Source organism: Rhinoraja longicauda, chromosome 19 (genome assembly GCF_053455715.1).
Source record: "Rhinoraja longicauda isolate Sanriku21f chromosome 19, sRhiLon1.1, whole genome shotgun sequence".
In the NCBI taxonomy this organism is placed as follows: domain Eukaryota; kingdom Metazoa; phylum Chordata; class Chondrichthyes; order Rajiformes; family Arhynchobatidae; genus Rhinoraja; species Rhinoraja longicauda.
The window spans coordinates 14,914,041-14,937,466 of NC_135971.1; the positions used below are offsets into that span (position 1 = coordinate 14,914,041).

Below are 23,426 nucleotides of genomic sequence, written 5' to 3' on the forward strand. Positions count from 1 at the left end.
TGATGTCCCTTATTTACTAGTAATGTCACATGAGGTGCAGCTCCTGGCACCCTATACCACTTGTCAAAAAAGGTGTTCCATTTAATTTGCACGGCTGCCCCTTGTTTTCCAATTGTTATGGCTTCTGCCCTTAGGTGCTGCTGGCCGCATGCTCCCAGGCGCCACAACCTCTCCTGCTCTATGTCCTGGGTCTCGTCAAAACGTACCGTACAATGTAGCTCAGTCTTGGGCGGGGTTGCTTCAGGTAATATGGTCATTACTCCCTCTTTCCATCTGTTCCACGTATTCCAAATTTGATCTTCTATATTTCCTACCCAAAATACATTAGCTTTCCTAGCTTCCCCCATAAACAGCTGGGTATTCAATTTCTCCACGTTCAGACCATCTTTGGTACATTCTAACTTTAATTCTAGTTTCAACAAGGCATCCCTACCTAGCAGATTAATGGGGGTTCCTTTGGACACCAATACCGGCAATACTATTTCTCTATTACTCCTTTTTAAACTTACAGAGTTAACTGTGTTTTTCCTGAGAAGCCTACAGTTTTAACAAAATGTCCTGACATGGGAAGGTGGGAGGCATACTGCGGCTGTACACAAGTATATGTGGCTCCAGTGTCTATCATCATAGGTGTTAACCGTCCTCCCAAAATTACCTGAACCATGGGTTCTTCTTCTGCCTCTCGCGTTATCATTGGGTAAAGTCCCTTCCCATCCAGGTTCTCTGGGCACCCCTAGTATCTAGCATAGGGGTTCACGAGTCCAGTCGGGCCTCCGGCCGAGGCCGCTAGGGCTTGGCCTGGGTTAAAACCCTGCTCATCCCCTGTGGGTCCCTGTTGGTACGGGCCGGGCCACGGTCGGTGTGGGCAGTTCCTTCTCAGGTGCCCTACCTGATTGCATCCCCAACATATTCTATCAACTACCTGTCTGCCTACTGGCCTTCCTCTTCCCCTTCCTTGTGCTCCCCCTTGAGGGCCCCAATCCTGTCGGGGCTGATTCCCTGATCTGATTTGCCCCTGATAGGACATTTGAGGAGAAGCTTCCCCAAAGACATTTATTATTGGCATGGGATTATCCAGCCCCCATTATAACCATATAACCATATAACAACTACAGCACGGAAACAGGCCCGTTCAGCCCTTCCAGTCCACGCCGACCACTCTCCCTGACCTAGTCTCATCTACCTGCACTCAGACCATAACCCTCTAATCCCCTCTTATCCATATACCTATCCAATTTACTCTTAAATAATAAAATCGAGCCAGCCTCCACCACTTCCACCGTAAGCCCATTCCATACAGCCACCACCCTCTGAGTAAAGAAGTTACCCCTCATGTTACCCCTAAACTTTTGTCCCTCAATTCTGAAGCTATGTCCCCTAGTTGGAATCTTCCCCACTCTCAAAGGGAAAAGCCTACCCACGTCAACTCTGTCCGTCCCTCTCAAATTTTTTAAAACCTCTATCAAGTCCCCCCTCAACCATCTACGCTCCAAAGAATAAAGACCCAACCTGTTCAACCTCTCTCTGTAGCTTAAGTGCTGAAACCCAGGCAACATTCTAGTAAATCTCCTCTGTACCCTCTCCATTTTGTCGACATCTTTCCTATAATTTGGCGACCAGAACTGCACACCATACTCCAGATTCGGCCTCACCAATGCCCTGTACAATTTCAACATCACATCCCAACTTCTATACTCGATGCTCTGATTTATAAAGGCAAGCATACCAAATGCCTTCTTCACCACCCTATCCACATGAGATTCCACCTTCAGGGAACAATGCACAGTTATTCCCAGATCCCTCTGTTCCACTGCATTCCTCAATTCCCTACCATTTACCCTGTACGTCCTATTTTGATTTGTCCTACCAAAATGCAGCACCTCACAACTTATCAGCATTAAACTCCATCTGCCATCTTTCAGCCCACCCTTCCAAAAGACCCAAGTCTCTCTGTAGACTTTGAAACTCTACTTCATTACTAACTACACCACCTATCTTAGTATCATCTGCATATTTACTAATCCAATTTGCCACACCATCATCCAGATCATTAATGTAAATGACAAACAACAGTGGACCCAACACAGATCCCTGGGGCACTCCACTAGGCACTGGCCTCCAACCTGACATACAATTGTCAACCATTACCCTCTGGTATCTCCCATTCAGCCATTGTTGAAACCATCTTGCAACCTCACTATTAATACCCAACGATTTAACCTTCTTAATCAACCTTCCATGTGGAACCTTGTCAAATGCCTTACTGAAGTCCATATAGACAACATCCACAGCCTTGCCCTTATCAATTTCCCTGGTAACCTCTTCAAAAAATTCAAGAAGATTAGTCAAACATGACCTTCCAGGCACAAATCCATGTTGACTGTTTCTAATCAGGCCTTGTTTGTCCAAATAATTATATATATTATCCCTAAGTATCTTTTCCATTAATTTTCCCACCACAGACGTCAAACTAATAGGTCTATAATTGCTAGGTTTACTTTTAGAACCTTTTTTAAACAAAGGCACAACATGCGCAATGCGCCAATCTTCCGGCACCATCCCCGTTTCTAATGACGTTTGAAATATTTCCGTCATAGCCCCTGCTATTTCTGCACTAACTTCCCTCAATGTCCTAGGGAATATCCTATCAGGACCTGGAGACTTATCCACTTTTATATTTTGCAAAAGTGTCCGTACCTCCTCTTCTTTAATCCTCATAATTTAGACAATAGACAATAGGTGCAGGAGTAGGCCATTCAGCCCTTCGAGCCAGCACCGCCATTCAATGCGATCATGGCTGATCACTCTCAATCAGTACCCCGTTCCTGCCTTCTCCCCATACCCCCTCACTCCGCTATCCTTAAGAGCTCTATCCAGCTCTCTATTGAAAGCATCCAACGAACTGGCCTCCACTGCCTTCTGAGGCAGAGAATTCCACACCTTCACCACTCTCTGACTGAAAAAGTTCTTCCTCATCTCCGTTCTAAATGGCCTACCCCTTATTCTTAAACTGTGGCCCCTTGTTCTGGACTCCCCCAACATTGGGAACATGTTTCCTGCCTCTAATGTGTCCAATCCCCTAATTATCTTATATGTTTCAATAAGATCCCCCCTCATCCTTCTAAATTCCAGTGTATACAAGCCCAATCGCTCCAGCCTTTCAACATACGACAGTCCCGCCATTCCGGGAATTACCCTAGTGAACCTACGCTGCACGCCCTCCATAGCAAGAATATCCTTCCTCAAATTTGGAGACCAAAACTGCACACAGTACTCCAGGTGCGGTCTCACCAGGGCCCGGTACAACTGTAGAAGGACCTCTTTGCTCCTATACTCAACTCCTCTTGTTACGAAGGCCAACATTCCATTGGCTTTCTTCACTGCCTGCTGTACCTGCATGCTTCCTTTCATTGACTGATGCACTAGGACACCCAGATCTCGTTGAACTCCCCCTCCTCCTAACTTGACACCATTCAGATAATAATCTGCCTTTCTTTTCTTACTTCCAAAGTGAATAACCTCACACTTATCTACATTAAACTGCATCTGCCATGTATCCGCCCACTCACACAACCTGTCCAAGTCACCCTGCAGCCTTATTGCATCTTCCTCACAATTCACACTACCCCCCAGCTTAGTATCATCTGCAAATTTGCTAATGGTACTTTTAATCCCTTCATCTAAGTCATTAATGTATATCGTAAATAGCTGGGGTCCCAGCAACGAACCTTGCGGTACCCCACTGGTCACTGCCTGCCATTCCGAAAGGGACCCATTTATTCCCACTCTTTGCTTTCTGTCTGTCAACCAATTTTCTATCCATGTCAGTACCCTACCCCCAATACCATGTGCCTTAATTTTGCCCACTAATCTCCTATGTGGGACCTTGTCGAAGGCTTTCTGAAAGTCGAGGTACACCACATCCACTGACTCTCCCCTGTCAATTTTCCTAGTTACATCCTCAAAAAATTCCAGTAGATTTGTCAAGCATGATTTCCCCTTCGTAAATCCATGCTGACTCGGAATGATCCCGTTACTGCTATCCAAATGCTCAGCAATTTCGTCTTTTATAATTGACTCCAGCATCTTCCCCACCACTGATGTCAGACTAACTGGTCTATAATTACCCGTTTTCTCTCTCCCTCCTTTCTTAAAAAGTGGGATAACATTTGATATCCTCCAATCCACAGGAACTGATCCTGAATCTATAGAACATTGAAAAATGATCTCCAATGCTTCCACTATTTCTAGAGCCACCTCCTTAAGTACCCTGGGATGCAGACCATCAGGCCCTGGGGATTTATCAGCCTTTAGTCCCATCAGTCTACCCAAAACCATTTCCTGCCTAATGTGGATTTCCTTCAGTTCCTCCATCACCCTAGGTTCTCCGGCCCCTAGAACATTTGGGAGATTGTGTGTATCTTCCTCAGTGAAGACAGATCCAAAGTAACGGTTTAACTCGTCTGCCATTTCTTTGTTCCCCATAATAAATTCCCCTGCTTCTGTCTTCAAGGGACCCACATTTGCCTTGACTATTTTTTTCCTCTTCACGTACCTAAAAAAACTTTTGCTATCCTCCTTTATATTATTGGCTAGTTTACCCTCGTACCTCATCTTTTCTCCCCGTATTGCCTTTTTAGTTAACTTTTGTTGCTCTTTAAAAGAGTCCCAATCCTCTGTCTTCCCACTCTTCTTTGCTATGTTATACTTCCTCTCCTTAATTTTTATGCTGTCCCTGACTTCCCTTGTCAGCCACAGGTGTCTCTTACTCCCCTTAGAGTCTTTCCGCCTCTTTGGAATAAATTGATCCTGCAACCTCTGCATTATTCCCAGGAATACCTGCCATTGCTGTTCTACCGTCTTCCCTGCTAGGGCCTCCTTCCAGTCAATTTTGGCCAGCTCCTGCCTCATGCCTCTGTAATCCCCTTTGCTATACTGTAATACTGACACTTCCGATTTTCCCTTCTGCCTTTCCATTTGCAGAGTAAAACTTATCATGTTGTGATCACTGCCTCCTAATGGCTCTTTTACCTCTAGTCCCCTTATCAGATCACGATCATTACACAACACTAAATCCAGAATTGCCTTCTCCCTGGTAGGCTCCAGTACAAGCTGTTCTAAGAATCCATCTCGAAGGCACTCTACAAACTCTCTTTCCTGGGGTCCATTTCCAACCTGATTTTCCCAGTCTACCTGCATGTTGAAATCTCCCATAACCACCGTAGCATTACATTTTTGACACGCCAATTTTATCTCCTGATTCAACTTGCACCCTATGTCGAGGCTACTGTTTGGGGGCCTATAGATAACTCCCATTGTCTTTTTACCCTTACAATTTCTCATTTCTATCCATACTGATTCAACATCTCCTGATTCTATGTCACCCCTTGCAAGGGAATGAATATCATTCCTTACCATCAGAGCAACCCCACCCCCTCTGCCCACCTGTCTGTCTTTTCTATACGTTGTGTACCCCTGAATATTCAGTTCCCAGCCCTGGTCCTCTTGTAGCCATGTCTCAGTGATCCCTACAACATCATACTTGCCCATGACTAACTGAGCCTCAAGCTCATCCACTTTATTTTTTATACTACGCGCATTTAAGTACAACACTTTAACTTCTGTATTCACCTCCCCTCTCACATCGGTCACAATTGGCCCTGCCCTTAATTTCTTTTCCCCTCTAGAACTTCTGTTCCCATTCTTCCGAGAGTCCTTTGCAATATCTCCTGCATTCCCTTTTACCTCATCTTCATATTCACAATTTGTTAACCCCTCCCCCCCACTACTTAGTTTAAAGCCACAGGTGTCACACTAGCAAACCTGCCTGCCAGAATGTCTGTCTCCCTGCTGTTAAGATGTAACCCGTCCCTTTTGTACAAGTCACCCCTAGCCCAGAAGAGATCCCAGTGGTCCAGAAATCTAAATCCCTGCTCTCTGCACCAGTCCCTCAGCCATAAATTCATACCCTCTATCTCTCTGTTCCTGGCCTCACCAGCACGAGGTACCTGTAGCAGTCCAGAGATAACCACCTTCGACGTCCTACTTCTCAGTGTTTTTCCCAACTCTCTAAACTCCCGCTGTAGCACCTCCTTCCTCTTCCGCTCGACGTCATTCGTGCCCACGTGCACAACGACTTCAGGTTGATCGCCTTCCCTCGCTAGGATTTTCTGAAACTGGTCCGTGATGTGTTGAACCCTGGCACCAGGGAGGCAACAGACCATCCTCAAGTCCCTCCTGCTGCCACAGAATCTTCTGTCCGTCCCTCGGACTATGGAGTCACCGACCACTACGGCTCTTCCTGACTTCGGTCTCCCCTGTCGAGTATCCTTGCGAACAGGTCCGCCACTCGGACTGGAAACGTCTTCTGCCCCGACAGTTCCCAAGAGGGTATACCTATTTGCAATAGGCACAGCCACTGGGGTCTCCTGTAGTCCACGTCCACTCCCCCCTGAAACAGTCTCCCACCTTCGCTCGACCTGGACCCTTGGAGTGACAGCCTCACAATAGGTCCTGTCGAGGAAACTCTCGCATTCCCGGATGGCCCTGAGGTCATTCAACTGCCTCTCCAACGCCACCACACGTCCCTTCAGGAGCTGCACCTGGACACAGTTCTTGCAGGTGTCGCTCCCAGAAGCTCCAGCGACGTCCCTGTCTTCCCACATCCTGCAGGAAACACACTGCACCAACTTTTCCGCCATTACCTTGTGTCTATAACCAGTTCTGGCTTAAAACAATTGTATCCTCCTCACCTCAGCCTCCTCGCCAAAGACTCGCACTTTTCTCACTGGGCACATTTCTCACTGGGCACTTTTCTCACTGGGCACTTTTCTCACTGGGCACTTTTCTCACTGGGCACTTTTCTCACTGGGCACTTTTCTCACTGGGCACTTTTCTCACTGGGCACTTTTCTCACTGGGCACTTTTCTCACTGGGCACTTTTCTCACTGGGCACTTTTCTCACTGGGCACTTTTCTCACTGGGCACTTTTCTCACTGGGCACTTTTCTCACTGGGCACTTTTCTCACTGGGCTGCACCTGAACAGGGCTGCACCCTTTTGCAAGTCTTGCTTATATCACCAATTAAATTGCCTGATTGTCCAATTTACCTGACTTCTCACTTAAATTAGCACTTACTTTTCTGCTCAGCCAACGGGCGTCCTTGCTCTGCTCCCGGACTTTTCAAACTGACTACTAGCGTCCTTTTGGCGCTCTTTTTAAACTGCCTTTTCCACTGTAATTAGCACTTACTTTTCTGCTCAGCCAACGGGCGTCCTTGCTCTGCTCCCGGACTTTTCAAACTGACTACTAGCGTCCTTTTGGCGCTCTTTTTAAACTGCCTTTTCCACTGTAATTAGCACTTACTTTTCTGCTCAGCCAACGGGCGTCCTTGCTCTGCTCCCGGACTTTTCAAACTCTACTTGTTTCGCTTACCTCACATAATTCAATATCCTTCTCCTCGGTGAATGCCGAAGAAAAGAAATTGTTTAATATCTCCCCCATTTCTTCCGGCTCAGCACATAGCTGTCCACTCTGACTCTCTAATGGACCAATTTTATCCCTCACTATCCTTTTGTTATTGACATATCTGTAGAACCCCTTGGGGTTTACTTTTACATTACTTGCCAAAGCAGCCTCATATCTTTTTTTCGCTTTTCTAATTTCCTTCTTAAGATTCCTTTTTCATTCTTTATATTCCTCAAGAACCTCATTTACTTCCTGCCGCTTATATTTATTGTATATCTCCCTCTTTTTCCGAACCGTGTCCAATTTCCCTGGAAAACCACGGCTCTTTCAAATTATTATTCTTTCCTTTCCACCGAACAGGGACATAAAGACTCTGTACTCTCAAAATTTCACCTTTAAATATCCTCCATTTCTCTATTATATCCTTTTCATAAAACAAAAAGTTCCATTTCACTCCTTTTAAATCCTTTCTCATCTCCTCAAAATTAGCCTTTCTCCAATCCAAAATCTCAACCCTTGGTCCAGATTTGACCTTCTCCATAATGATATTGAAACTAATGGCATTGTGATCACTAGACCCAAAGTGCTCCTCAACACATACCTCTGTCACCTGACCCATCTCATTTCCTAACAGGAGGTCCAACACTGCCCCTTCTCTGGTAGGCACCTCTACGTATTGTTGCAAAAAACTATCCTGCACACATTTTACAAACTCCAAACCATCCAGCCCTTTAACAGAATGTGATTCCCAGTCTATATTAACGGAAAATTGAAATCACCCACAATCACTACTCTGTGCTTACTACTAATATCTGCTATCTCCTTACATATTTGCTCTTCCAATTCTCGTTCCCTATTTGGCGGTCTATAATACACCCCTATAAGTGTTGCTAAACCTTTCTCATTTCTGAGATTGGCGCATTGCGCATGTTGTGCCTTTGTTTAAAAAAGGTTCTAAAAGTAAACCTAGCAATTATAGACCTGTTAGTTTGACGTCTGTGGTGGGAAAATTAATGGAAAGGATACTTAGGGACAATATATATAATTATATGGATAAACAAGGCCTGATTAGAAACAGTCAACATGGATTTGTGCCTGGAAGGTCATGTTTGACTAATCTTCTTGAATTTTTTGAAGAGGTTACCAGGGAAATTGATAAGGGCAAGGCTGTGGATGTTGTCTATATGGACTTCAGTAAGGCATTTGACAAGGTTCCACATGGAAGGTTGATTAAGAAGGTTAAATCGTTGGGTATTAATAGTGAGGTTGCAAGATGGATTCAACAATGGCTGAATGGGAGATACCAGAGGGTAATGGTTGACAACTGTATGTCAGGTTGGAGGCCAGTGTCTAGTGGAGTACCCCAAGGATCTGTGTTGGGTCCACTGTTGTTTGTCATTTACATTAATGATCTGGATGATGGTGTGGCAAATTGGATTAGTAAATATGCAGATGATACTAAGATAGGTGGTGTAGTTAATAATGAAGTAGAGTTTCAAAGTCTACAGAGAGACTTGGGCCTTTTGGAAGGGTGGGCTGAAAGATGGCAGATGGAGTTTAATGCTGATAAGTGTGAGGTGCTGCATTTTGGTAGGACAAATCAAAATAGGACGTACAGGGTAAATGGTAGGGAATTGAGGAATGCAGTGGAACAGAGGGATCTGGGAATAACTGTGCATTGTTCCCTGAAGGTGGAATCTCATGTGGATAGGGTGGTGAAGAAGGCGTTTGGTATGCTTGCCTTTATAAATCAGAGCATCGAGTATAGAAGTTGGGATGTAATGTTAAAATTGTACAGGGCATTGGTGAGGCCGAATCTGGAGTATGGTGTGCAGTTCTGGTCGCCAAATTATAGGAAGGATGTCGACAAAATGGAGAGGGTACAGAGGAGATTTACTAGAATGTTACCTGGGTTTCAGCACTTAAGCTACAGAGAGAGGTTGAACAGGTTGGGTCTTTATTCTTTGGAGCGTAGAAGGTTGAGGGGGGACTTGATAGAGGTTTTTAAAATTTTGAGAGGGACGGACAGAGTTGACGTGGGTAGGCTTTACCCTTTGAGAGTGGGGAAGATTCCAACAAGGGGACATAGCTTCAGAATTGAGGGACAAAAGTTTAGGGGTAACATGAGGGGTAACTTCTTTACTCAGAGGGTGGTGGCTGTATGGAATGGGCTTCCGGTGGAAGTGGTGGAGGCTGGCTCGATTTTATTATTTAAGAGTAAATTGGATAGGTATATGGATAAGAGGGGATTAGAGGGTTATGGTCTGAGTGCAGGTAGATGAGACTAGGTCAGGGAGAGTGGTCAGCGTGGACTGGTAGGGCCGAACCGGCCTGTTTCCATGCTGTAGTTGTTATATGGTTATATGGTTGTTGTCTCCCTCATACTCCTCATTTGCTGCCTGGTGGATCTCACAAATCTTTCTGTCCCTGAGGTCCCTGAGGTCCTGCAACCTTTTAATGTCTCCTTCTAGTTCCCGTTCTTCTTGCTTCATCCTTTCCTTTTCTCGCTGCCCCCTTCTCTGTCTATATTCCTTTATGTCTTGCCCATTCCTCCAAACTTCGACTTCTCCCTCTATCTCCACTATCCCTTTCATCAAAGGGCACTGCTTTATTCCTTCCAGGCCGGAATAGGGAGGGGGATACCCAGGGTCCCTTAGGCTGGGTACAGAGTTGATTTTTTATCCTGAAGCTCCTGACTTTCATGCTGTTTTGGGGGTTTTTCACCTGTGTTTGGGGTGGTATTCTTTTCCTGGTATGCTTTCGTCAGCCTTTCTCCTTCTATTCTAAACAATTTAAGCAAGTCTAGTTCTTTTTCCTTTTTCGTTACTTGGATTCATGATTTATCCTTAGGTTTATAGTTCTTGATTAACACTTCCATTTCATCACACATGTTTATATCAAACGTGCCTTCCTTGGGCCATTTCGTGACTAATTTTCCCGTCCTTTTTCCCCATTTTTCAGAATGTTTTTTTAATATCCTCTTTGGATACGGGGAATTTCTTACTTAGTATTTCAACTGCAGTTATTTTATTCATTGTACTTGTCTTATTTTAGTGCACTTGGTCAGTCAGTTTAAATGCAGTCCTTGTTCTCACTCTGTTCCGTCGCTATAGTCACTATGCTACCTACTACGCTATTTCTATTTTCTACAGTTCTACTATATTCCTTTAATATTTTGCAATTTTATTATTTTTATGTTATCCAATTATTCCAATTCTTGATCTTCCCGTACAAACCCCTCCTCAATTAGGGCGGTATCCACAGATCCTCTGATCCTGCCCGTACAGACCCCTAGCTAACCAGAGTAATCCCCGGTTAACTAGAGCCGTATCCACAGGACGTTTTATCCTGCCCGTACAGACCCCTAGCTGATCAGAATAATCCCCGGTTAACTAGAGCGGTATCCACAGGACGGCCCATCTATTCAGTTCCCTATCCTCTTAGGGTGGTATCCACGAGGTCTTTTTGACGTCACAAATCCACTTTCTTAACTTATCTATTTTCTACGTACCCCACTGCGCAGCCTTCTTGAGCAATCCTCCGGGTCTCTTTTTAGAATATTTTAGCCAGATTCTTTGGATCGGAGAGGCCCTTTTAACCGCCTAGACGCTTCTGTGTCACCAGCGGCCTCCTGTTTCAACAGGTTAAAAATCCAAATGAAGCGGAAAACCGCCTACCTTTTAGCGGGTGGCCACCCTTGTCCTGTTGTTCCGGGGAGCCCCCGTGGGGCTAGGAAGCGCCCTTGGCTGGTCGTCCTTTATCGAACGGGCCTCTTTCCGATCCTGCCGACTACGCCAATTTTGTCGTGGTCACCGGTGTTCAAAAATGAAGCAGATGACACGGAGAATTCTTCAAGAAGTTAAAAGCCTTTATTTGCAAACAACGGCTGGAACAATCAGGATGTCAACCATCTGACTGCCCACTTAGTACACCGGGCAGCCTATTTTTATAGGATTATTCTAAACCTTATCTTCTTTACATTACCTCATACCCACACTCCTTTCTTCAGTCCTTCATTTCTTTGTAGTCACCCGTCTGTCCCGCCACCATTAAATCCCATTTAGTAATATATCCTTATCTCAATGCTCACATCCCTTCATACTTCGCCTCCCTTATTTCCTGCTAGTCCATCCATCACCCCAAGGCCTATGTCTTTCCTTATCTCTTCTCTTGCCACCATTAAATCCTACTCATTGATGAATGTCTGCATCTCTTCACATTCTGCCACCCTTATCGTCTAGGCTAAAGCAAAGGTAAAGGCTAAAGCAAAGGAGTGTTATGTTACAGACATGTGTCAAGGGTAAGGAATGTCTAGAGCGCCTTAATTAGTTACAGAGGCCTAATGCCTAAGTAGTTACAAACCTTAAACAACAATGTATAAAATAATACCGTAACAATGTCTAATGTATAAAATAACATCATGTATAAAATAATATCGTATTATCTCCCATAATACCTTCCACGTCCAAACGACACGCCGGTTGGAGAGTCAATCGGCGATTGTAAATCATCCCTGTGAAAGTAGGTGGTGGGCAAATCAATGGGAATTAAAGGGGACATGAAAGGGAATGGGCAGCAGGGAATTGGATGAGGGGAATGGGATTGATGGGATAATGACATTTCCGAAGCATTTGTACAAGCTATTGAATTCTCGTGATAATCAGCTATCTATTCAATGGAAGTAAATGGGATTGGTGAGGATCTGTACAGTGGCCAGTATGGATATAGTGGGCAGAATGGTCTATTCCTGCGCCCTATGACCAGATATTGTTTGGCCAAATAATACTTTCCATACCGTGAGGAAACACAATACAGTGACATATTGATCTTCACCTTTCATTTCACAGGAACAGTCACACAACCTTCAGTCACAGATCACATCCCAGTTTGTTGAACTGCACCAGATTCTCACTGAGAAAGAGCAGCGTGTACTGACAGATATCCAGGAGGAAGAGAAGAAGATTCTGAATACAATGGAGAAACATCTCCAAGTGATTCAAGAGAATTTAAATTCCATTGAGAACGAAGTCAAAAGCTTACAGGAACAGCTGGATCTAAAAGACAACGTGTCATTTTTGAAGGTGAGGGGTTTTGGCGAGGTGAAAGTGCATGGTGGGTGACATTTGTGAAATAAACGCCACATTTACCAGTGATTCAGAACTGGGCCAATGTTCCCCGTGTCCCAGCAATGTGCTGCTGTTGTTCCAAAAATAAAGGGCTTCCCTCATAATGTATGGGAGCTCAGCACTGCCTGCAAACTCCTTGGGAAAGAGCTGCTGTGATCTTACCAATGAGAGTTGGGAAAGGGGAAGTATCAGATGCTTGTAGCAATCTATGTGAAGTTCCCACTGTCCTGACGAGAAAAGTCCATCTCAGTTAATTGCGATTTGTGTTTTATTTCTTGCAGGAGGAAGCTGGCCGCAAGATGAGGTAAGACATGGTCTGGACTGAATGTTCTTGTAGAACAGCTCAAAAACATGCTGATGCTCAATTTATAACCTGTCATTAAATATTCGCAGGGTTCATGATGAAGCCAAATCACTGTCGGTTGCAGATGGTGCCTTGCCGATGGAAAGATTCGATAACCCTTTTTTTCTCAACACCATATTTAGAGAAACAACTGACGTCATCAAGCAAGGTAAATCTTAATCCCTTTCCATTGTTGTTGTTTGATATCTTTACGTCATACTTGGATGCAAAGGTTGGTGTAATGAATGGATTGAAAGGAAATCAGATTCATCTAAGCTGGGGCGCATCACAGTCAGAGAGCAATGCAGCACAGAAACAGGCCCTTTCACTGCACACGCCCATGCCCACCAAGTTGCCCAATCAACTTGCCTGCGTCTGCCCCATATCCTTCCAAGTCGTTCCAATCCACCTACCTGCCCAAGTATCTCTTAAATATCGTAATTGTACCTGCCTTGAACACTTCCTCTGGCAGCTCACTCCATATAGGAATGACCTACTGCTGGAAAAAGCTGCTCTTCAGGTTTCTTCAAGTTAGTGTTTCCCCTCTCACCTGAAACCGATGTCCTCCAGTATTAGATTGGAAAAATACCGTGGGTATTCACCTTATCTGTGCACCTTATATAGATCTTATCCACGCCTATAAAGTCAGCCTGAAAGGCTCCAAAGACAAATGTCCCCACCTGCGCAAACTCTCCTGATAAACAAACCTTCCAGACCCGATAGAGTCCTCGTAAATCTTCTTGCACCCTCTCCAGTTTGCCAACAACCTCATTGTCTCAACGCTGTCTTTAATATCCTGACTTTTGAAAGAATGAGCAACAAACACATTCTTCACCTCCCTGCCTGTCACCGTTGCATCTTCCATGGCACTGTGTACCTGCACCCCGACATCTCTCTGTTCTATAAAGCTCCCCGTTTACTGTGTATGTCCTGCCCTGGTTTGTCGCAGCAAAGTGCATCGGCTCACCTTCACATGAATAAATCCCACCTGCCGTTCCTGAGCCCATTGGCCCAGTTCACAGGGATCCCATTTACTCTCAGGTAACCTTCTTCACTCTCCACAATGTCACCAATTTTAGTTCCATCTGCAAACTGACTAACCGTGCAACCTACATACACATCCAATCGTGTATATAAATAAGGAACAACAGTAGACTCTGTTTCCAGTCTGAAAATCAACCCACTACCAACATCCTCTGTCTGTGACCTTCAGGTAATGTTGTGTTCCATCGGCTAGTTCACCCCGGATTCCATGAGATCCAACCTTCCAGAGCGGCCTCCCATGCGGTGTGTAGAAGTTGCATCTCTTTGAGGGCAGTGAATATCTGGCATGTTGTGCTCGGGGTGGTGGTAAAATGCTGAGTTGTTGGATATGTGCAACTTGGCTACAAATAAATGTTTGATAGATTGAAAATTTAATATTATGGGGAACTCACACAGAAGAGGAATTGGTGCCAGCTTAGATCAGACATGATCGCATTGAATGGAGGGGCAAGCCTGAGGAGCGGATCCTAATCCTGCTCCTGTTTTCTGGTGTTCCTATGCTCCTGTGTACCGATAAATTGACAGACTTGACACAGAGGAAATGCAGCAAAGATTAACAATACTTGTGCCTGGGAGAATGAGTTTGCTGTGCGGGGTGAGATTGAGCAGACTAGGCCTGTGTACTTGAGAGTTCAGGTGTATTAGAGGAGATCTCAGTGAAACACAGAGATCTTAGTGGGCTAGTGAGCTCAGTGGGCTGGATGCAGGGAGGATGGTTCCCCTGTCAGAGGGGTCTGGAGAGCGGGCACTCTCTCAGAATGTGGGCCGCACCGTGTAGGACAGAGATAAGGAGACATTACTGCACGCAGAGACTGGGGAACGACCCTGCACCGGTGGCTGTGGAGACTCAGTCATTCAGTGCTCTTGGAGCTGAGAGCCATGGTTGTACATTACAGAGTTTGGCCCTTCGGCCCATCGTGTCCATGTCCATCTTTTCCCAGCTATACTAATCAATTTGCCCATCGGCATTCTTCTGCACCTCCCCTATTTAAATACCTCAGATATAGTGATTATATCTCACTCCACCACCTCCTCTGTAGCATGTTCCAGATATCACCCACTCTCAGTGTAAATCTATGTACTAAACCTCTCATTTATTTGTTTGTCCCTGAACTACAGCCAAAAAGTTACATGATAGCGCAACAATTTTAGACCTACCTTACTCACCGTCGTCCCTTTGGTGTTAATGGAAGAAGTTTCAATGAAATCGGTGTTACATTTTTAAAGTTATTCACATAAGGAGGGGAAGGGGGAGGAGGGAAAATAAAGGGGGTTGAGGGGGATGGAGTGGGGGGGAGGGGAGTGAGGGGGAGAGGGGGGGAGGAGTGGGTGCTGCAGCAATACAGGAGAGGTTTGGGCCAAACGTGTCCACTTGATCCAGTAAAACCTAAATCTCAGATATACTTTTAAATTCCTTCCTCTCAAAATAAACCTGCACTCTCGTGATTTGATGTCCCTGCATGCGAATAAGGTTTAGAAAATGACCCTGCATCCTGCTGCAGACTTTGACAACCTTCCCCACTATCCACAATTTTTGCTTCCTCCACAGACTTACTAATCACACCTCCCACATTCACATCCAAGCCATGATCATATAACATAAACAGCAAAGGTTGCAGCACCGATCTCTGCTGCACACCACCAGTCACAGACCTCCAAGCAGAAAAATCATCCTTCTACCACTACCTTCTACCTCCAACCACCCAGCCAATTGTGGATCCATTTCACCAGCTCGCCTTGGATCCCACCTGCCCTCGCTTTCTGGACCAGCCTTACATGCGGAACATTGTCAAGTCCCTCAGTAAAGTTCATATATTGGTTCACAATGAGATCAGTGTGTTAGTTGTACACACCCATCAAATCTATCCGTGAATCCACTCTCTTTCAACGACCCCACAACCACAAGTCTCCACCCATTCTGTCCAACACCCGATCATTCAACCTCTGCTTCCTTCCATGGTCCAAACCACCCCTCCCTCTCTCTCACCCTCCACTCAAAGAAGCTGGGGCAGGTCATCTGGCCCCTCGTGTCTGCCCCCACTCACTATGATCATGACGACCCCACCCCACACCTCTACCTCCTCTTTAACAACCTCAAATTACCGCTCACCTCAATATCCACCTGCTCCGATCTGCCTCCATATCTGAATAACCCGCTTCATTCCTCCATCCCCACCGCAATCTCGCAATCCTCCTCACTCTCCACACTCGTCCTCCCCGTCCACCCTCCCCCACCTCACGAAATTCCCCTCTCCATCCCCGGATACAAACTCCGAGGGAGATGTCAGTTGTCCACCCGATGTGGTCGGGGTGAAACCCCGGGCAGGGTTTCAGTTGTCCGCCCGCCTGTGCCTGAGGCCGAGCGGCCTCTCCCCCGGTCCCGGGGCCGCGCTGCCCGAGTCTCCCCCCGACCCCCGGGGACTCTCTGATTCTCTGCTTCTCCCCCCAGTCTCCGTCACCCTGGATGTGGAAACAGCGGCTCCGCGGCTCGAGGTGTCTGAGGATCGGAAGAGGGTGAGACGGACCGGGACCCGGAGGAGTCTCCCTGACACCGGGAAGAGGTTTACAGTCAGTGGGTGTGTGCTGGGATCGGAGGGATTCACATCGGGGAGACATTACTGGGAGGTGGAGGTGGCGGGGAGTCGGGGCTGGAGACTGGGAGTCGCCGCAGAGTCTGTGGAGAGGAAGGGACCGGTCACACTGACCCCGGAGACTGGAGTCTGGAGCATCTAGCGGGGGGGTGACGGGTTTGATGCATTCACCTCCCCTCCATCCCGTCTCCCCGCCCGTCCCATCCCCGGGAGGGTGGGAGTTTATCTCAGTTACGAGTCCGGGACAGTTTCATTTTACGACGCGGACACCAAGTCCCATCTCCACACCTTCACTGGGAATAAATTCACGGAGAAACTTTATCCTTTCTTCGGGGTTTATTGGGTTGGAAACAACTGGCTGAGGATCTGCTCCGGTTCCGCTCCGGGTGTGTAAAAGGGTCGGGTCCCGGGACCGGCGTCAGGAGCGGGGCTCAGGGGCTGTGGGGCAGAAACCCGGTGGACAACAGGTCGGCGCTGAACGGCTCCCATTTAATCCCCAAATTCCGCGTCGTAAAACCCCCAGTGAGCGCGGAAATAAAACCAGGGGGAATGTAAATGTGGGAAGAGAGAAATAAACAGCAAGTGGAATCAGAGCTGTCGATCCGTTCATTTCAACGCGTTAACTGCGTCACTTCTTGGTCCCGCCACTAGATGGCAGCAACGCCACGCGGTGCGACCACAGACCAGCTGTAACTTTGAGAATTAACTTTGACAATTGCAGAAACAGCGGGAATCTGATTTAATAAGTGACTTTTGTCACCTGTTACCACACCTGCGGCCGCAAACAACATGCATGGCTTAAAATGTGGAATAAAAGCATGAATTGCCCCAAATACTCAGCAGGTCAGGCAGCATCTGCAAGGTGAAACAGACTTTACATTTCAGGTCTAATATAAGTCAAGTCAAGTTTATTTGTCACATACACACACACACGATGTGTAATGAAATGAAAGTGGATTGTGCACAAAAAAGAATTACAGTTACAGCATATAAATAAAGTTAATAAGTTAATATAGAGAAGACAAAATTTAGCCCCTGGAGTTATAAAAGTTAACAGTCCCGATGGCCTGTGGGAAGAAACTCCGTCTCACCCTCTCCTTTTTCACACCGTGACAGCGGAGGCGTTTGCCTGACCGTAGCATCTGGAATAGTCCATTGCTGGGGTGGCAGGGGTGTTGTAGTCTGTGGCCTATTAGAAAAAACAGGCAGACAACCGAATTCGTTTAACCTCTTTATTCTACTCACCCAGTTGGGAGAGGGTCTAGAAACCGAAGCGTTTAGAAACGCTTAGGAAGCCAGTGTAGTCTCTCTCCCCGAATGCTAACAATTACACATATTTATACCCGAAATACATGTGCCAGTACATTTCCTGTTGCTACCTTATATGGCAAGTTTTACAATGTCCTATAAATCTTTATGTGTCTTTCGGGACCTCCGTGTCCATTGTGTCCATCGTGACCTCTTCTTTCTTGGGAACAAAGGGCAGTCCATATGGCAAGTTGTTGTTCTTAACACTTCAAAGGATGGCTAACCATCAAAGCCTTAAAGCCAGTTGCCCATATCAAAGGATACCCTTAGCCATAAACAGGATGTCCTGGCAACATAATCGAGCTGGAGCTTTTACACCTTTTTTACACCCCTGCAATAAAACCAACATGGCTACGCTGAATTTGAGCCCTTACATCCCCTCTTTGATTATACTATAATCACAGTCTTTTAAAGTGATTGATTGACAAATATTTGGCATATACACGAACCGAAGCAATAACAGATTAACAGAATCACAACAATTAATGGATAATGGAGAATCGGCCCCCACAAATATCCTAAACCAAACCAATCCCATCCTGAAGCATTAATCCCCACAAATATCCTAAACCAAACCAATCCCATCCTGAAACATTAATTCGATCTTGGGCTAAATCTGCCCCTATTTTCTTAGTCAAGTCAAGTCAATTTTATTTGTATAACACATCTAAAAACAACCCACATTGACCAAAGCGCTGTACATCAGTTCAGGTACTAAGAACAAACATACAATGGCACACAAACATAACAGCACATACATAAACAGTTCACAGCGCCCCCTCAGAGGGCTCAAACGCTAAATGCTCTTTCTATAACCTCCTTCACATGCCCCGTGATATTGGTGATATTAGAGGATACATCTGGTACAAATGTACAACATTCTTGCCCTATCATAGCACAGGTACCCCCTCTCTCGGCTAGCAGGAAATCTAGAGCCATACGATTCTGGAGAGCGACAAGACGCAGGGCTATCATTTCAGTTGTTAACTGGCCTATTTGTTCCTGAGTCTCGTACAGTCCATCAGCGGCACAATTTGCTAATTGTTCCAGGGCACTAGTTAAGTTTCAAATTCCTGTTCCCGCCCGAGCGGTTTCCCATCTCGGGAATATTAGCCACCAAAACCCCTCAAACTCCGATACAGCTCGTTTAGAGCTCCACTCTGGATGCTGTAGAGGATGATTTATGATTCGTAAATGTGGGATTACAAAAGCTAGATAACAGCACCCTGTCCAGGTCTCATAAGACCCCTGATCATACCGTGGCGAAAGTCCTGGTAACCAGACATATGCTCAGCTCCCACATATTAAGTAAGTCCCATTAAGAGGTCTTGGGGGAACTGCAGTACTGATATGGGTGCATGTGCTGAATCCCACAGACAGGCTAACTTCATTTGGTTTAGATCCCATTCTACAGAAACAAGTTGTATTTATTGGTGTTTCTGGAGAGTCATGAGGAGAATTAACTTGTATCCGGGGCCAATTCTCCTGTGTTTGATTAAGATAGGGTCTCAAGGATCACCCATTAAAACATTGAAATCCACGGTCATCTGGTCAGTTATCATAATCCGTACACCAATTATTGGGGCCAGGGCTCTGTGAGTGATTCAAAAAGAACCGGGCAGACCTGGTGTTCTAAAGCACCAGCTCACCCTCCGAGCAAATGGTTATCGCTCTCAATACTAGGCAGTAAATAAGTCAATAGTAAAGCGTGCACGGAATAGGAGTAAGGAAAGGTGTTATCCATAAAATAGTTCACCATGAAGTTGCTACGCCTGATTAAAAGTTTTGTCAACTTGTAACATGAATTTTACTGAAAGACAAAAACAAAATTCCCATGTAACCTCCAATTTTTCCCAGTCTATTCTTCCCCTCATCTCCTCTCGTAGGGACGACTGATGTAACCCTCGAGTTCGTCTAGATCGACCCTGATACGGCTGCTGCTTCTTACATGGAAAACTAAATTCATCTGTCAGGCATTGGAAATTAAACTGGCACAAAGCATGTCCACAGGGTACAACCCAATAGGCTTGGTCTCTCAATTGTTTAGCTCTGGTCTTATTAAACCATTAAACTATCCTGAGCAGGGTCCTATTCTTTCTGCCTTCCAGGGTATTGTGCCTTTGTCTCCTCTGCACATCATCTGATCGTCTTTACATTAATGTCATGGAGTAAATACAGATTGACCACAATACCATATAATTCTTGAGTGCACTTCCCCTAATAGCAGGAGTAACAATAGCAAAATGGCAACATCAATAGCAAAATCAATCCATCAGCTAAACATCAACAATAACTAAGCAATACTTATAACTATGTACACGTGGCAATTCAATAAAATCAATTTGTAAACCCCAATGTATTTTGGGGTGATACCATGTAGCATTTATTACATCCACCATTCCCCTCTTACCAGCATAGGTAAGAGAGTGCACATAATGCAACAAAACAGGTAAAAGCGCGTTAGGGACACAAACTTTGCCAGAGGCAGTAACCCAAAGCGAGTTAGATTCACGAGGGGAACACCCATCCTGGCTCCACTGGTGTCTCTCAGCCTCGGGGGCGTCCCCCTGAAGCTGGCAGAATTCCGAAACACTGGGCATAGCGATAGTTGCAGAAAACTGCTGTTGTTCCCTGAAGAAACTAAAATGGTAGGGGTCAGGGCTTCTGTGCGTACCAATGTGTCAGCCAATGCATTCCCGAAAGAAATGGGATCCTTGACAGATGCATGCGAATTACATTTAATGACAGCCAAGATTTTCGGGAGTGTTAAACTCGCTAGTAGATTTCGGACAAACAGGGCATTTTTAATAGGAGTGCCTGCTGCAGTCAAAAAGCCCCTGTCCTGCCACAGGGTACCAAAATCATGTGCAACCCCAAAAGCATATCGTGAGTCGGTGTAAATATTAGCACATTGGTCAGCGCAAAGGTGGCAGGCCCGTGTGAGGGCAAATAATTCAACCTGCTGGGCAGCATGAGGTGTACTGAAAAAAGCTAGGGTGGGCAGTATCCTCAATCTCTAGCGCCGATCGTGCGGATTCTTGTCCGTGGCGCAACCTAACCCTTTCACCAACGGTTGTCTGGGACCTATCCATATTCCCTGATGCTGACTCATAATCGGGGGGGTAGTCCCCAATATTCTGCCGGGTGGGTAGAACCGGGACTGGCACCACCGCAGCCGGTGGCTCTGCCTGTGGGGCTGTGGGGATCGGACACGTCCAGGGTTCCTCGTCACCCTCGGATTCCTGATTACCTAATATAGCCGCTATGCCTTCCAGTGGTTCGGACTCTGACTTTTGTTGTTGTTGGGCGGGATATATCCCTTTGGTACCGGGTTTAAATTCATCTCGAGCTCGGGTATCACGGTCAAGTCTTAGATCATACACCTTACATTCCGTTGGCAAAATATCGCATGTTTTCGGTATTCCCAACCTATCACACACTGATATCCCTCTACTACTTGCATTTTCCCTCCAACTTCGCTCCCTCAACTCCTGATGGCGCTTCTGCACCCCCTCTTTGATAGTCTCTACATTCCATGTACCTCCTACTGGCCAGGCCTCGTTTCCCAATCTTTTCATTAACGAAGCAAATAAATAAATAACACACGTGTTGTACCGGGGCACCGCCATCACTCTTATCCAAAGACTGTCCCATATGTCTGATTGCCGATTACCCGAAAATATGTTACCAATAAATATTACCAATAAATATTAATTGCACCCAGACCAAGACAATGACAACAAGAGTGACCGCCCCTTACCTACCAAATCCGGAACCTTATCCTTATCCTTATCCTTGTCCTTTTCCTTATCGGTTCGTCCGTGAATCTCAGTTGAACACGAAATCAACCCCAAACGAGGGACTTCAGTGTCTGAAAAACGTCAACGTCCGGGGTCTCGAACAACGGTCGAGAAGTGCACTCTGTCCCCTTCGGACGTGTTTCAGCCACCGATGCCGCTTAGTCGTTCGTGGTTGACGGTGCCAAAGAGATCCTGGCGACTATGCCAAATGTTGTAGTCTGTGGCCTATTAGAAAAAACAACCGAATTCGTTTAACCTCTTTATTTTACTCACCCAGGTGGGAGAGAGTCTAGAAACCGAAGCGTTTAGAAACGCTTAGGAAGCCAGTGTAGTCTCTCTCTCCAAATGCTAACAATTACACATATTTATACCCAAAATACATGTCCTGTTGCTACCTTATATGGCAAGTTTTACAATGTCCTGTAAATCTTTATGTGTCTTTCGGGACCTCCGTGTCCGTTGTGTCCATCGTGACCTCTTCTTTCTTGGGAACAAAGGGCAGTCCGTCCATATGGCAAGTTGTTCTTCTTAACACTTCAAAGGATGGCTAACCATCAAAGCCTTAAAGCCAGTTGCCCATATCAAAGGATACCCTTAGCCATAAACAGGATGTCCTGGCAACATAATCGAGCTGGAGCTTTTACACCTTTTTTACACCCCTGCAATAAAACCCACATGGCTACGCTGAATTTGAGCCCTTACAGGGGTCCCTCATGATCTTGCTTGCTCTGGATCTGCACCTCCTGATGTATAGGTCCTGCAGGGGGACGAGTGTAGTTCCCATGGTGCGTTCTGCCGAACGCACTACTTTCTGCAGGGCCATCCTGTCCTGGGAAGAGCTGTTCCCAAACCAGACTGTAATGTTGCCGGACAGGATGCTCTCTACAGCCCCAGAGTAGAAGCAATGAAGGATCCCCAGAGACACTCTGAATTTCCTCAGCTGTCTAACGTGGTAAAGGCGTTGCTTTGCCTTACCCACCAGTGCGGCAATGTACGTTGCCCATGTCAGATCCTCTGTAATGTGGACTCCCAAGTATTTAAAACTGCTCACCCTATCCACAGTAGACCCATTTATCTCCAGTGGCGTGTACGTCCTTGGATGTTTAGCCCTTCTAAAGTCCACAATCAGCTCCTTAGATTTAGTGACATTCAAGAGGAGGCTATTGTCCTGACACCAGAGTGCCAGATCAGCCACCTCCTCCCGGTAGGCCTTCTCATCGTTGTCGGAGATCCGGCCCACCACCACAGTGTCATCAGCAAACTTGATGATGGAGTTTGAGCTGAACCTGGCCCCACAATCATGTGTGTACAGGGAGTACACTAGGGGGCTAAGGACGCAACCATGGGGGGATCCTATGTTCAGACTGAGGGAGCTAGATGTGTGTTCCCCCATCCTGACCACTTGGGGCCTGGCGGTGAGAAAATCCAGGACCCAGGCACACAGAGGGGTACTAATCCCCAGTTCCAGCAGCTTCTCAGCCAGTCTGCTGGGGACTATTGTGTTAAAAACTGAACTAAAGTCAATGAACAGCATCATCACATAGCCCCCCTGGCTGTCCAGATGAGAAAGAGTGGTGTGCAGAACCTGGGAGACCGCATCATCCGTGGACCTGTTTGAACGGTATGCGAATTGCAGCGGGTCCATGTTGCGAGGACGATGAATGGTCTTTCCATTCGGATTTTCAGGATCTGTGTTTTTTTTTTACTTCATCCAGTTGATTGGGTGATTGGAATGTGAGACTGAGCA

At 46.0% G+C, this 23,426-nt stretch overlaps 1 protein-coding gene across 1 annotated transcript in view; it reads left to right on the forward strand.

Annotated features, from left to right (window-relative positions):
* The window catches only part of LOC144602856 (tripartite motif-containing protein 26-like), a 90,851-nt gene that overhangs the window by 32,361 nt on the left and 35,064 nt on the right, over nucleotides 1-23,426 (forward strand). The window contains exons 7-10 of the mRNA XM_078415978.1: nucleotides 12,315-12,548; nucleotides 12,875-12,897; nucleotides 12,987-13,105; nucleotides 16,430-16,494. Coding sequence (XP_078272104.1) covers nucleotides 12,315-12,548; nucleotides 12,875-12,897; nucleotides 12,987-13,105; nucleotides 16,430-16,494 — 441 coding nt within the window. The remainder of the gene's footprint in view (nucleotides 1-12,314; nucleotides 12,549-12,874; nucleotides 12,898-12,986; nucleotides 13,106-16,429; nucleotides 16,495-23,426) is intronic.